Source organism: Corythoichthys intestinalis, chromosome 12, assembly GCF_030265065.1.
Source record: "Corythoichthys intestinalis isolate RoL2023-P3 chromosome 12, ASM3026506v1, whole genome shotgun sequence".
Lineage (NCBI taxonomy): Eukaryota > Metazoa > Chordata > Actinopteri > Syngnathiformes > Syngnathidae > Corythoichthys > Corythoichthys intestinalis.
In genome coordinates, this window is record NC_080406.1 from 40458023 (window position 1) to 40473566 (window position 15544).

General features: G+C 39.7%; 2 protein-coding genes across 3 annotated transcripts in view; one reads left to right on the forward strand and one right to left on the reverse strand.

Annotated features, from left to right (window-relative positions):
• Nucleotides 1–15544, forward strand: part of LOC130927368 (general transcription factor IIF subunit 2-like) — a 51332-nt gene that overhangs the window by 7721 nt on the left and 28067 nt on the right. The window lies entirely within an intron of this gene.
• On the reverse strand, nt 13615–15363 carry LOC130927367 (BTB/POZ domain-containing protein KCTD4-like). The gene has a single exon (XM_057853149.1). The coding sequence runs from the start codon at nt 15202–15204 to the stop codon at nt 14428–14430; it is 777 nt and encodes a 258-aa protein (XP_057709132.1). The 5' UTR covers nt 15205–15363; the 3' UTR covers nt 13615–14427.

Genomic DNA, 15544 nt, shown 5'->3' on the forward strand with positions numbered 1-15544 from the left:
TTTTTTTTTTTTTTTGACTAATGGCCACCCACACCTAACATCCTGGTAACACCACTGGGCCATATGATTTTGAAATTACAATGGAAACAAATATCAGAGCTTTGCCTTTTGGGCTGTCCTAATCATACTGTGCAGAAATGTTGGCACTAAAAATGTTCTTAACTTGCTTAAGCTAATGCTAACGGTGTTTGTAACACTTAGTCACTCCACCCTTCCCCAGCTCAGTTTACAACATAAGCATCTTTCGATGGTTTTTGCCCTGCCATGAACAAAAACACACTTTTCAATTGGCCGTTTGCCTTTTTAATGCATATAAACACCAATCTAGCGAGTGTTATATTTATGCTCATCATCGCCATGACAACAACTTGAGGTGGATGTAAGAGGGAGACTACATTTAAGGCTAATAATTAAGTCATAACCAGATGTCATTGCATGGCGTGAATTAAATAAATCTAACGATTAGCAATGTTAAACTTGCATTCACCATACAGGCAGTGTTTTTTTTGACACTAGAAAAAGTTGATAGTTTGGTGGGAAAACAAACAACTATCACATTGTCCAAGCTTTTGGCCTTTCAGTGGTTTTGAGGCCCCACTGTTCATATGTGAAATACAGACATCAGCAAGTGTTGAAATAAATTTGGGGACTAAAATGCTGACTTGTCACCTAGTGCCTCGCAGACGTTCATATTGAAGCCTTGCGAATGTAAATGTTGCCCCCGTCTTCCCATCTAATGCCCGATTCCTGTTATCAACAAGCATAGAATATTTAGTCAACCAAATGTCTATCCACAATAATCCCCACATTTCACACGGCACTTCACCGCCCATGTAATGCAAGTGTTCAGTCAGGCAACAATGGTGAGACGTTGCCAATGGCAACCACCAGTGACGGACAAATACATGAATGGCGTCTCACTTGGCTTTTGTACTTCAGCGATGTTTGCTAGATTGAACTTCACTGTTTCCTTCTCTTTGTTCTGTTTTGGCAAGGAGCAAGTATTGATCAAGAAGTTGCTAAGCAACAGGCTTGGATGGCACAGAAGTGAGCAGGGAATCGAAAGAAAGATGTAATATAGTGATCTTTTACTTGATGCTATAAAGGTCTTAAACTGTTATAAAGTATTGGGCAAGAACTTGAATCCTTTGATGTTCCCGTTTACTCATAAAGGTATTTGTTCAATTGTGTTTTCAGCTAGATATTTTCCAAAGTGTTTGGGAGACTTTGTTAGACTTTGTGTTTGGACGCACATCACTGTTCTGTAACAACAAAAACACCATACCTACAGTGAAGCATAGTGGCGGCGGCATTATACTTCATCTTGAACTTGGCCAGTGGATAAGGTGGATAGAGTTATTACAATTCCAAATGACAGTTGGTGTTTGCAGTTAAGCTTCAGGCATCTGCTAGAAAGCAGAAATAAATCATAGGCGTTTTGGCATTAAAAATCTGTTGTTTTAACAGTGACATGGAGACTTTTATATCCACTGTATAGGCTTAAAAAAATACACTATATACTTCCTATAGACCCTACTCACATGACGTCACAACCACGCCTCTGCGCCATATTGTCCGTCAACTCGTCGTGTTTACGCATTACCGCTACGTAAATTCCTCCTATTATGGCGTGTTTTTCTGCTCGTTAATATTACTAATCAAAATGGTGAAGGCGTGTGTGGCGGTTGGCTGCTGTAACAGTGAAGATAGACGGAGAGACTTGAATTTCTACCGTATTCCGAGAGACCCGGAGAGGAGAGCGAGATGGACGGCTGCAATTCGACGAGAAAACTGGGCACCAAACGATCACCACAGATTATGTAGTAGTCATTTTATATGTGGTAAGATGCATTTAATATATATTTAGAGGGTTTTGGGCTGACAACCACAATTAAGATCATTGCGAGGCTAATCGCCGACAACATACAGTTTCAAATTCAAGATGCTTATTTCTTCCACCATCATTATTTTTTGAATAATATTTAGCTGGTACCAAGTGAAAGAAGCTGGCCTCGTCTACGGATCATCAGTTAAACAGGTGTGTCCAAACCTTTTGCAAAGGGGGCCAGATTTGGTGTGGTAAAAATGCGGGGGGCTACCTTGGCTGATTTACATAGAACAATATATTTAAACAAATTTTAGCAAGCCCTTCTGTATGTCAAATTTGCTTTATTTTTTTTTTTATTCATAATTTCAACAATCTTGTCTTTGTGGCGTTCTCTTTCGACACTCGGGCTCTTGCGAAATACTGCTGCTGTGAAATTAAACTAGCTTCAAGTTGCTATAATTTCTCGCTGCGTATCTTCCCTGTAATGTTTGTCGTACATGTCAGCGTGTCTTGTTCGGTAATATCATTATCGCGTCACATCGAACTCTTTGAAAACAGCGACTGTCTCTTTGCAAATGAGGCGGACACAGTTGTTGCGTGTTTTATTGAAGAAATAGTCCAATATCCACCTATCCTTGAAGCGTCGCCCATCGCAGTCAACTTTTTTTTTATTGATTGTCGCCATTTTAGAAAATTGGAAGTAAAGGGGTAATGTTGCTTAGAGTGCTGCTCTTAAAGTTTTTCAAACTTTTGTGAGAATAGGCTGATTTTGTGTGGACAAGATAGCTGTAAATATCAGGGTAGCAGATGTCAGGTAGAGAGGGCGAAGACAGCGGGTCGAAAAATATTGATTTAGGCATCAAATATGGATCTGGCGAATGGATAGACTGAAGCTTTTCCACATAACGCCTTTTATGCAACGGATCCGATGAGTTTACAGCGTCTGAAAGCACCGGGGCTTCCATGAATTGCACTATAAATTGCACGACAAATTGAAACCATTGAGAATACGGATAAACAATGACGGACAATATGGCGGCCGGATACAGTGACACGTCATTCTGTGACGTTGGTTAGTAGGGTCTATATGCAAAAAGCAAACCTCAACAGTGCTGAAAAGCTAAAAATAGTCTTAGACGTCAATGTTAAAATGTGTGTTTGGTTTATATAACTATAATTTATGAGTAAGTGCTTATTGTTTAGATAATAGCATGACATGCTGTCTTTGTGCATGCACATTACGTCCTTTGCAAATATGATAATGTGTGAGTAGGTGTCTGTGCAATGACGGAATACTGAGCTACGCAAGTTTTGTTTGCGTCACTGACTATCAGTAGTTTTTTGACATATTTAATCCTTTACGCTCACGGTCATAGTGATAGTGAACCACACATCAGCTGTCCTAACAGATCTTTTATTTTCCCCTTCAGCAAGCAATAAGGGTAATAAGGAAGCATGCATTGTTGCAACGCTCCACTGTTTTTTTTGACAGTTAAAAATCCTACTCTGTAAGAGACGATGCTCTTGCACTTTAAAGATTTTATTGTCTGCTTCATTTGAAATATTAGTCTTATCCTTAGAATGCAGCTAATGCATTTCTACTTAATTTCTAAAGTGCCTCAGGCATTGGTATCTGAGGTGTCCTGTAATGATTTCGCAGCATTCTTTACACAAAAGTACTGAAGATTAGAGACTGTGTGCAACTCCAGATTAATAATTGTTACACTAAATGCATCCCAAACTGTCCCCCATGTCAATCTTAGACAGTTCATCCTCTTGGACTATGCCACTTCAACAGAAATTGTGTCAAAATTAAAGCCCACAACATGCTGCCTTGACATTCTTCCTTCAAACTTTTTCAAAACTGTTTTTCATTGCATAGCCCCAGACATACTTCAGATTATTAACACTTCCCTCCAAACAGAAGAGTTCCCACAGATTTTAAAAACTGCAGTAATAAAACCTCTTCTTAAAAAACCTAATCTAGATGCCTCAACCATTGGTAATTATAGGCCAATATCAAATCTGACATTCCTGGGGAAAATTATCGAGAGGGTTGTATTCGAACAGATCCAGGTTTTTATGATGCAAAACAATCTTTTAAACTCATTTCAGTCTGGACTTCAGCCACAACACAGCACCGAGACCTTGCTTATCAAAGTCCTACATGATATTTGTTGGAATACTGATGCAGGCAAATGATCTGTTCTGCTACTATTAGATCTTACTGCCGCGGAAATCATCAGTCGGAACCAACCAAATTCACATGTGGAGTCCCTCAAGGGTCCATTCTTGGACCACTCTTATTTAACATCTATATGCTTCCCCAGCTCAGATCATTGAACAGTATGACTTCTCCTATCACACCAATGCAGATGACGCACAACTCTACATTTCTGTGTCCCCACAGTATTATAGTCCCTTAGTCTCCTTGAGTAAATGCATTCATTAAATCAATGAACGGATGTGCCAGAATTTTCTCCAGCTAAATGTGGAGACGACAGAAGTTATCATCTTTGGGCCAAAAAAGGAAAGATCAAAGTTAAGCACGCACCTGAGCACAATGTCAATTACAGCTACAAATCAAGCCAGAAATCTTGGCGTAATTATTGACTCAGAGCTAAAATGTGATAGCCATCTAAAGTTGGTCACACAATCTGCTTATTACCACCTAAAAAATATAGCCAGAATTAAGGGGCTTCTGACTCAACAAGACATGGAAAAACGTATGCATGCATTCATTTTCAGTAGATTAGACTATTGCAACAGTGTATTTACGGGTCTTGAAAAAAAATCAGTAAGGAAGCTGCAACAAGTACAGAATGCTGCTGCCAGATTCCTTACAAATACAAGGAAATTGGACCACATTACACCGGTTTTGAAATCGTTACACTGGCTTCCAGTGAGTCAAAGGATAGACTATAAAATACTACTGCTCGTCTACAAAACACTTAATGGCCTTGGACCAAAATACATGCTCAATTTGTTGGATCCCTATGAAACATCTAGACCCCTAAGGTCGTCTGGAACCGGTCTCCTATATGTTCCAACAACAAGAACCAAGCAGGGTGAGGCAGTATTTAGTTATTATGCTCCTCACTTCTGGAACGAATTACCTGAAGGTCTGAAGTGTGCTTAAACTGTTAGCTCCTTTAAATCAGGGCTAAAAACACTTGTTTATATCAGCATATCCATAATTATGTACATATTTCAAACTTCAAGCTATTTGGTTTTTATTCCTTTTCTGCTTTATTTCCATTTCTGATTTCAATTTAATGTGATTTTCATGTATAATTTTATTTCCTGTTTCGATTGCATTTGTTTTAAAGGTTCTTTTGACTAAAGAAAAAGTAAAGCACTTTGAATTGCCTTGTGTTGAATTGTGCTATACAAAAAAATTTGCCTTGCCTTGCCCGGATGAAACAGCACTTAAATTCCTTGAATTAGCTAATTAACGTCATAAATCCACATCCAAATAATCCTCACGGATTTTATTAGTCATTTTTAATGTTTACTTTCATCGAGATAATCCTGTAGTTGTGTCTTGCAATGTTGCCATTTAGTTGACTATTTCCATTGCGGTATAGTTCCAAGATATTTGGATAAACTAACTGCAAACTCTCCACAGGAAGGCTGGAGCCCGAGTTTGACAATAAATTTTCATTCGTCTATGGATGCTCACTTTTTAAGGGGTGGTGATTGGGCTGTCTTACCTCACTAAGTGTGTGAATGAGGGGCCTGATTTTACAGAAAATGAGCACCTTATATTCTTCTTTGTGGTTGTTTTGTCCGAGGTGAACAGAGAATCATGACTCAGCCTTTGTTTATCTGGACAATTTAATATGCATTGTCATCTATGCACAAGTGCTCTGCTTCCCACCTCCTGTGCGCCCACGGAGTAGTCCTGTGACATGACAATAAAAAAGTTACTAAATGTGTGACATCGTTGCCTGTAGATCATGGCAGCTTTTCATGCCAGCATTTATTAATGTTGACCATTTGTATTGGATATCTGTGGAGTAAACCCAGAAACTATACTTACTAGTAAGTACTGTAAAACAACCTGCTGTTACAGTACTCAATAGCATGTAACAATATTGCATGATCAGCTAACTTTAAGGTTAAGTACTTGTTTTCCTTTATTACTACCGTGGTATGAAAAAGTACCTGAACCTTTAGGAATTTCTCACATTTCTGCATAAAATTCCAATCAAATGTGATCTGATCTTTGTCAAAACCACACAGATGAAAAAAAACAGTGTCTGCTCTAACCAAAACCGCCTAAACATTTATAGGTTTTCATATTTTAATGAGGATAGAATGCAAACAATGACAGAAGGGGGAAAAATAATTAAGTGAACCATCACATTTAATAGTTTGGCCACTCCAGAACCTGTATTTTGTTCTTTTGAAACCATTCTGAAGTTGATTTACTTCTGTGTTTTGGATCATTGTCTTGTTGCAGCATCCATCCTCTTTTTGGCTTCAACTGTCTGACAGACAGCCTCAGATTTTCCTGCAAGAAATCCTCATAACCTTTGAATTCATTCTTCCATTAATGATTGCAAGTTATCCAGGCCCTGAGGAAGCAAAACAGCCCCAAATCATGATGCTCCCTCCGCCATGCTTCACAGTGGGGATGAGGTGTTGATGTTGGTGAGCTGTTCCATTTTTCCTCCACACATGACGCTGTGTATTACTCCCAAACAATTCAACTTTGGTTTCATCAGGCCGCAAAATATTTTGCCAAAACTTCTGTGGAGTGTCCAAGTGCCTTTTTGCGAACATTAAATGAGCAAAAATATTTTGTTTAGACAACAGTGACTTCCTCTGTGGAGTCCTCCCATGAACACCATTCTTGGCCATAGTTTTACATATAGTTAATTAGATGCTGATCGATCGGGTCCGATCACGTCATTTGCAAAGTATCGGAATCGGCAAAAAAATATCGGACATGCCTTTTTTAATATATATATATTTTAATTAAATCGTTTTCTAATTGTATTACAGACATAATATGTTACACTCATCCAGTCTTTAGTTTAGGCTTAAAGTGATCCTCGATTTTAAAGACATGTAGGCTCTAATAAATCACAATTGTTCTCTTGTATTAAAATATGTCGTTAGAAACACATAAAATGTTAAATCAATGGAAATATTTTATAATATTTAGTGCATATTTTGACCGATAGTTGGCGCCATGTTCTGCGGGCGCGGAGTGATGACGTAGATGATATTTTTCCAATCGTGTAGCGTGTGTACAACAACTGTGTATTACTGGCTTAACTCGCGAAGTAAAATGCCACGATGTGCTGCTTATGGATGCAATTTCGAGTCAAATGGAAACAAGGAGAGTGATGCGAGTCTCCACAAATTTCCTGTTGACAAGAAGAGGAGAAAGGTTTGGGAAAATGCCTGTAGACAAGCAAATCTTCCCAAACAACCAAGGCTTTGTTGCCGCCATTTTTCTCCTACCGCGTTTGAGGATTTTAGTAGATGACAACTAATGAAAGATCTCACCGGTGCGGCTAGATATAAGCGCAGACTAAAACCAAATGCTGTTGCAACTATTTTCCCGCACAAGAAGCCTCAGCCTGCTCGGATATCGAGTGAAATGCGCGCAATAAAGCGAGACGGACGAGACACTCTTGCCGCCCTCTTAAGCACCCAAGCCGCTCCTGTCGCTACAGCGGGAGGCGAACCTTCGGGCGTACCGCTAGTCACAGAGGAAGCTAATAATTCACCTCTACTGTCAGTTCATCAGGCAGTGTGTGTTCAGTATTCAGCTAATATGAGTGATGCTGCCACTCAAACTGATCAAAGCACGTCCAATGCAATTCATTCAATGCAACACAAATGTCCCAACCCCATTGATAAAGCAATAAATTCTCATCGCCGGAATGGCATACATGTGAAGTCAAAATCCATTTTAGGGGACTCCCTCTGAAAGCTCATCGCGAGAATGGCAAGAGTGCCAAACAGTAATCAGAGAAAAGGGTGGCTACTTTGAAGATACTAGAATATCACACGTTTTTAGTTATTTCACCTTTTTTCTAAGTACACAATACACACGTGTGCATTTGTAGCAAGTTATAACAGAATTCACCGGCGGAAATTATGTTGGCACGTTGTGTGGTTGGGGAGGGGGTACTTTGTGAAGGGAACAGCTGGAAATAACTGTTACCTTCCGCTGGTCGCATGCCAGACAGACATTGCTATTTCTTGCAGCCTAAATGTCAATAAAACAACGCGGATTAGCTCCGTGGTTTGATACTCCGCATCCTTCCCTAGCTCGCCACACATTCATAGTTTTATTGCCTTCAGTGAGAGTTTATAATGTCAATGGTCAAGAAAATAAAAAGGCACGAATGCCAATGTGTTTTGGCCTGTACTGTATGTAAAGCATACGACAGCTCTGGATGCTAACAATCTACACAATTATATTGGAATGAGTTTGATGACGCAATAACTCACCTTGAAGATCTGCTGACAAAAACCTGAGTTCTGGACAACATACGCTCTCTCGCTCCGTTGTCATCGAGATGCACTTGCCGCAAGTACACCAGAAGTTTAGCCCAACTCTTGCCTCATCAGGTATTTCTTGCTCTGCATTTCGCCTTTGCTGCTCGTCTTGTGAACGACCGACAGTGCTGTCCTGCTCTTCACTTTTCCGCTCTGGTTCAAATTGGAAGGGACGAACTGACGAGATGTTGCTAATGAATGACACGCCGAAGTCCGGCAGCGGGATTTGTGACGTCACGGCACTGCGACGTCAACAACCATGGCGAACAATCAGTTAAAATAATTTTACAAATTTTATTAAAACGAAAACATTAAGAGGGATTTCATGTCAAATTATTATAACTCATACTAAGATGTATCTTTTAAGAATTACATGTCTTAAAACTAGAGGATCACTTTAAGGTAGGGTTATCAAATTTATCCCGTTAACGGCGGTAATTAAAAAAAAAAAATTATCACGTTAAAATATTTCACGCAATTAACGCATGCGCTGCACGACCCACTCATGCATTGTCGCGTTGAATCTGTAATGGTGCCGTTTTACCTACAGTATATATAGAGAGCTAAAAGGCAGCATAAAATGAGTAGTGAATTTTGGCAGCCTTTGGAGCCTTTTTTTTAATTGGCTAAAGCCTTACAATCCCTCTCCCTACGATTAGAAATATTGTGGGAAGCAATGTGGGGAAGACAAGTAGTAATTGATCTTTTTCTTAACATCCTATGTTATTTCCCAACGCAGAGAAGATATATGAATTGGTACCAATACGCACAGTCATGGTTGCACTTCCCATCATGCATTTGGGCAGAACAGTTAAATGGCTACAGTATCATTTACTGAAAGCTCAACAAATACACTAGATGGCAATATTTAGGCACAATATACAAAGTCACATTTATCCTTTAAGAATTACAAGTCTTTCGGTCCGTGGATCCCTCTCACAGAAAGAATGTTAATAATGTAAATGCCTTCTTGAGGATTTATTGTCATAATAAACAAATACAGTACTTATGTACTGTATGTTGAACGTACTGTATGTTGAATATATATTCGTCCGAGTTTTATTCATTTTTTTCTTAATGCATTGCCAAAATGTATATGATCGGGAAAAATTATCGGGAATGATTGGAATTGAATCGGGAGCAAAAAAAAGCAATCGGATCGGGAAATATCGGGATCGGCAGATACTAAAACGATCGGATCGGGAGCAAAAAAACATGATCGGAACAACCCTATAGTTAATGTGTGCACAGAGATATTGGACTGTGCGAGTGATTTCTGTCGGTCTTTAGCAGGTTCTTTTTTACCTCTCTGAGTATTCTGTGCTCAACTCTTGGCGTCATCTTTGGTGAACGGCCACTCCTTGGGAGAGAAGCAACTGCACCAAATGCTCTCCATTTGTAGAAAACTTCTCTGACTGTCGATTGATGAACATCGACTATTAGAGATGGTTTTGTATCCTTTCCCAGCTTTATACAAATCAACAATCCTTGATCGCACGTCTTCAGACAGCTCTTTTGACGGAGCCATGATGTACATCAGATAATGCTTCTCATTAAGACATTTCTTACCAGGTGTGTGTTTTATAGTGGGCAGGGCATCTTTAAACCACACATCAGTGATTGGGCACACACCTGACTTAAAATGTTTGGTAAAACGTAGTTTCAATTGTTCTTTAAGTGTCCTTAGGAAGTCATTGTATGCATGCTATCCTCATTTAAATATGAAAACCTATAAATGTTATGGTGGTTTTAGTTAAAGCCGACACTTTATTTTCATCTGTGTTATTTTGAAAGATCAGATCACGTTTGATGGTGATTTTATGCATAAATATGAGAAATTCCAAATGTTCAGATACTTTTTCACTCAACTGTACAATTGCAATATACACTCACTTTCATACTACATTGCTGATAGATTATTGCAACAAAGGCATAACAGTAAACGATGATTCATTGTGACATTGCAAGTTGTATTCCCGCAAAGCTAAGTTATTTGTCCTAATGTCAGCATGACCGTGACAATTGCTTTCTACAAAATTCATGGTTTAACATTAACATCCCCATCCAGCAATGTTCCCCAGGACAACAAGCCAAAGGCAAACGTGTGTCGTCCCCTCTTACGAATGTATATTTAATTAAATTCAGTTGCTGTCACTAATGTCAATTTTGAAAAACAAATTAGTCCTTGCTAGGGCGTAAGAACCGACTCGAAAACAAAATGTAACTCATTGTCACTTAAAATCCTTTAACCAATTGACATTGGCTGGGATGCAGATATGCAGTCTTCAGTTCAAACAATAAGCCAGTCCGTATTGGCCATACATTTTTATTTTAGTAAGAGAGAGATGCTTGAGCAGGAGGATCATTATGTTGAGTAGGCGAATTGTTCTCTTTTATAAAGGCTTCTCTCAACCTTAACCTGCTTCCCTACCATTAGTCTATTAGTCTGATTTTCAGTGGAGAGTTGCTGTCTTCCATTAGTCGTTGATAGTCTGAACCAGGCTTGATTTGGATTGACAATGCTCAAACCTCCTCAATGGAGCTATTGAAACTGCAACAGGCTGTAATGAATCATTCTGCATACTGTGCTTTGTTCATGGAAGACAGCAGCTCCCAGTTAGTCATAGTTCAGGCAAAAAAGGTGGGAGACTTTAGTTCATGACAAAGAAATGAATGGGTGAATACAAAGGTAAAATAATTCATGAAAGAATAATTGGACCTATTTGTTGAATAAGGTATTGTTTTGTTTTATGCGTATTCGTCAATTTACAGTTTTTGCACCCATTTTTCACTCAAATGGTGAATCATTTACCGTAATTTTCACACTATAAGGCTCACCTGACTATAAGCCGCCACCCACCAAATTTGACACAAAACAACGTTTGTTTTGAGATAAGCCGCACTGGACTATAAGCCGCAGCCGTCCTCACTGTATTATGGGGTATTTACACTAGAAGAAATTAACCGGTAGGACTTTATTTGACAGTGGTATCATACGACTGTCAGAAGAGCAAATGAACCACCATGAAGCTTTGAACCAGTTGGCTGTAAAGCTTCATTGCTTCAAGAAGCTTCTTTTCGCCATCACTGCTCCCTTGGGGGAGACAGTCAAACTCTGCTGCCAACTGCTGCAACACCTTTGTTGGCAACATGCCTCCAAGCATGTATTGCAGCACTACAGATGTAAAGAACATCAAAATAATCTAAATTCATGTTCTCTGCTTATTATTTCTTCAGTTACTGTTCCAGTTGTTTCATTAATGCTAGTTCTGTTATTTGGTAACACCTTATTTGACAGTGGCACCATAAGACTATCATAACTATGACAGGATGCTGCCATGAGCATAAATGAATGCTTATGACAGATGTCATATTGTGTCACCCGGCAATTATCTTAGTTTTGAATGGATGTAAAAGGTCTGAGCTGGACATAGATGGGGTTAGTGATATAATTTGACGGATGACACTTAATGACATCTGTCATAAGAATTCAGTAATGCCCATGATAGTGTCATGTCACAATTAAGACGATCTAATGACGCAGCTGTCAAATGAAGTGTTACCTAGTAACCCAAATAAATCAACAAATAAGCCGCACTGGACTAAAGGCCGCAGGATTCAAAATGAAGGAAAAAAGTAGTGGCTTATAGTCCGAAAATTATGGTACTTTATTGTTTACATTATGCAATGGAATATACATTGATCGCGTGTTATAATAAGACTTAATTTGTTTGCGTCATTAACTTGTCCCCTTGAGCTTGTTGTCCTGGTAACGGTGAACTTTCCATTATTTTTTTTGTTTTGTTTTATTTGCATTGAAAAGAAAGGTAGAAATGTAAGAATAATGGAGGAGGAGGAGGAAAGTATCTCTAGTGCTCTAGCGGTTTGATTTGATGGGCTCTGATTTTATTAGACCACAGATTGAATTTTTGACCTGCTGAGTGATGACTTGTGTAATGCGGATGATTTCTTACAACTGGGAAATGGGTGTAAATCTTCCAAGCGTGCTGACAATTTGAGACAATTACCAATGAATAGATCTTTCCTTGTGCTTCAGATCATAAACTGGAATCTCCTTGGCCTCACGTCTTCCTCCTCATTACCTTGTCCTAGCCCCTCTTTGCCATGGCTTTTGTTTCTGAACCTGTAGGATAAGAATCTGAGGTATGTTAGTCATTTACCAGCTGAGAGCTGGTATATGACTGAGGCCTGATGACACAGACGGGGGTGTATTTGAGAGCGTAATGATGGAAATGTAGGAACTGGGTTTGCTCAGCAACAGGTGAAAAGCCTTAGTGTGTTTGCTTGACCATACCATTTATCTCGTTTCTAGGCATTCATTTCATTCGATGCCTTTTGATGAGGTATGAACCATGCGGCAATTAGTAAGTATAGCAGTAACCAACATTAAAAATACATACAGCTCAACTGCATTGGTTATAATGGTTACCAATATTTAGTTTTTATTGTAAGAGGTAGTAATTGTGGAGTAACTTTTTATACTATACTGTAATGATATTTTACAAATGATAAAAGCACTTCTATACAATCATCAATATCTGGAAGTGGAAAAATAGGGTGGGGAAAGGGGGAAACTTGTAGAATCACACACATGCAAATATTAGGGAGACATCAATAACAATTTATCTGTGTAATAATGTGTTAGAGAAGCTCTATCTCATGGTAAGTGAAGGACAAACTCGAATTATGTGTGATGGTGTAATTTGGCAGGTATGGATTTACACCACCTGGAAAATTGGGGTAATTGTGGGTAATTTCCATTGTAGTGGCACACTATAGTGACTTTCAGTTGGATAAAAACTGTTTCTCCTTGAGGGAAGAGGATGATTGGCCTCATTTCTGAATACACAATCTTCTTCCCCTAAGGACTGTTACAGGTTGAGTTGCACTAGTATGGCAATGAGCCAGTGTTATCATTTAAGTTAATGATAACTTGTGTCACCAATGTCTATCGACTTGATTGAATCTTTTCTGTCATTTTTGAAGAGCTGAAACTTAAATGTATGTGATTTATAAAATGACAGATCGAATTGAATGGGTCTTGATGGTAAACCAATTCTCAAAGAGTCAACTACTGTTATTTCAGTGGTCTTTTTAAGACCCTTTATATCACTTAAAGCAGTAATGTGCTTGGATATTTTAATATGAATTGTGAATGCAGACTTGTGCAGTTTATTTCTATGGGCTACTATTACAATAATCACTGTACTTACACAAGGATACAAAGACTGGTAGTTGCAACCAAAGATTTCCGAATTTTATTCATAAAATATTCACACAGTCATGATTTATGTACTGACTAAACAGAGGCTCACAGCACCAACACAAAATTTATTTAGTACACATATGTATCATGCTCAATTCAAAGCCCTTACAACAGACACAGTTGTTTGCGCTAAATTCATGTTAATGGTATGAAAGGAGACACAGATGCTGGTTCTGATTAGGGTGTCAACCGATTTGGGCATAATCAGCTATTAAAGTACACGTGTTGTATTATAACACACACACACACACACACTGTAGTAAAAATTGAATGGCACAATGGTGCATGTCATGGTTAGTTTTTAGGGCTGCAGCTATTGCAAAAGCAGTAATTGTGCAGTGAAACCACTGGTGAAGCCATCTTTTGTTGAGACCCTCACTTTTTGTTCACTTTTATGTTAAACGGGTCACAGTACCATCTCTGTACTTTTATGGTCTAATCTAATGCTCTTTAAATATAGTCAAATTGGCCTAGGTCAATTAAATGCAACAAGACTGGCAGTGCAATGAGTGATACCAAAATAGAATTCCACCACTCTAATTATTCCGGGCAGATGAAATACTTTGATGTGAGCTCAAAGTCTGTGCAATGAGTTTTAAATATATAAGCACTACATGAAAGCACACTGTTTTCCTTTTTTTTTTTCTCCACCAATGACGAATCACAGCTCAACACATTTTACAAGACCTTCAAGCCAAAATCATATGTTATAGGAGTGGGTAAGGAATCAGGCACTGCTTCTTTTTTTTTCTTCTCGGCGTCACACCTCTTCCTTCCGTCTGCCCGCAGCCTATTTGACAAAATGCAGGGCTTCAGCTGCCACAACGGAGCCTTTGCTGCTGTCGAGGCTGGTGACCAGCCTGAAGCCGGATCTCAAGGCTAGCATCACTGTCTCTAATTTCAGGCAGTCAAGCGTGCACAAGAATGTGCTGTCCTCCTTGAGCACGAGCCGTGAGCCTGGCTCCGACTTGATAAAATGTCTGAACTGGATCACGTTGGACGACACCTCAAATTCTTCTGGAAACCCATCCAGACGACTCTTAGAGATCTGCACCAGTCGACTTTTGACCTTCTCGATGAAGGTGGGATCACTGCAATACACCTTGAGGCCTTGTGACCTCTCGTGGCTATCCGTCACCTCTAAAAACGCTGGCTCCCGCTGGGCCGCCCTGTGACTTTCCCACTCTGCCACGGCTTCTACAAGTTCAACCAGACGGTAAAAATCGGCCTCTCTTCGGAGAAGCCCAGCCTCTCTGAAGTCATCAGGTAGCTGGAGCTCTCCAGTTCGAAGGTAGTTGAGAACATGCCGGAAAACTGGACCATCTCTGTCAATGAACGGGTTTCCCATCGAATCCATGTGCTGAACAGGTTTCTTACCATTTGCTAACTCTTCCAGAAAGGTACCCTGGTGCTTTGCAAGGGTGGTCCGGTGAGCGGTGTACAGGAAGCCACCGACGTTGATTGTGATAGTGCCTGATGTGGGCTTCTTGAAGCTCTTGCTGGGCTGCAGCAGATCTGGGTTGATGTGTCTCAGTTCACTTTCCATTCTTCTGAGATTCCATTCCATTCTCTGGTACACTCTCCAGTTTCGACCCAGCCTCCTCAGAGCTGGCGTGATTGCATCTGGCTATCAGCGAGTCAATGATAGTGTGATGTGTCTTCTGCTCTTGTGTAGTGACAGAATATGTTAAAAGTCTTTAATAGTGGAAGGGTGAGTCCTGTTTGGCTGAGGCGCTCCAGTGGACTGATCGCTGGAAAGAGAAAGGATCTCTATACTGGAGTCCCTCCTCCCTCTCTCTCTCTCGCTCTCTCGCTCTGTCACTCTGTCCCTCTTTCCCTCCTCCTCTTCGTGAGTGGGTAGGCAGACAGCATCACATTCAGTGAGGGGTGAGTATGAGAGTAAATAG

What these genes read in the sequence shown, in the direction of transcription:
- LOC130927367 (XM_057853149.1), bottom strand. Translation starts at nt 15,204, where the DNA reads ATGGAATGGAATCTCAGAAGAATGGAAAGTGAACTGAGACACATCAAC.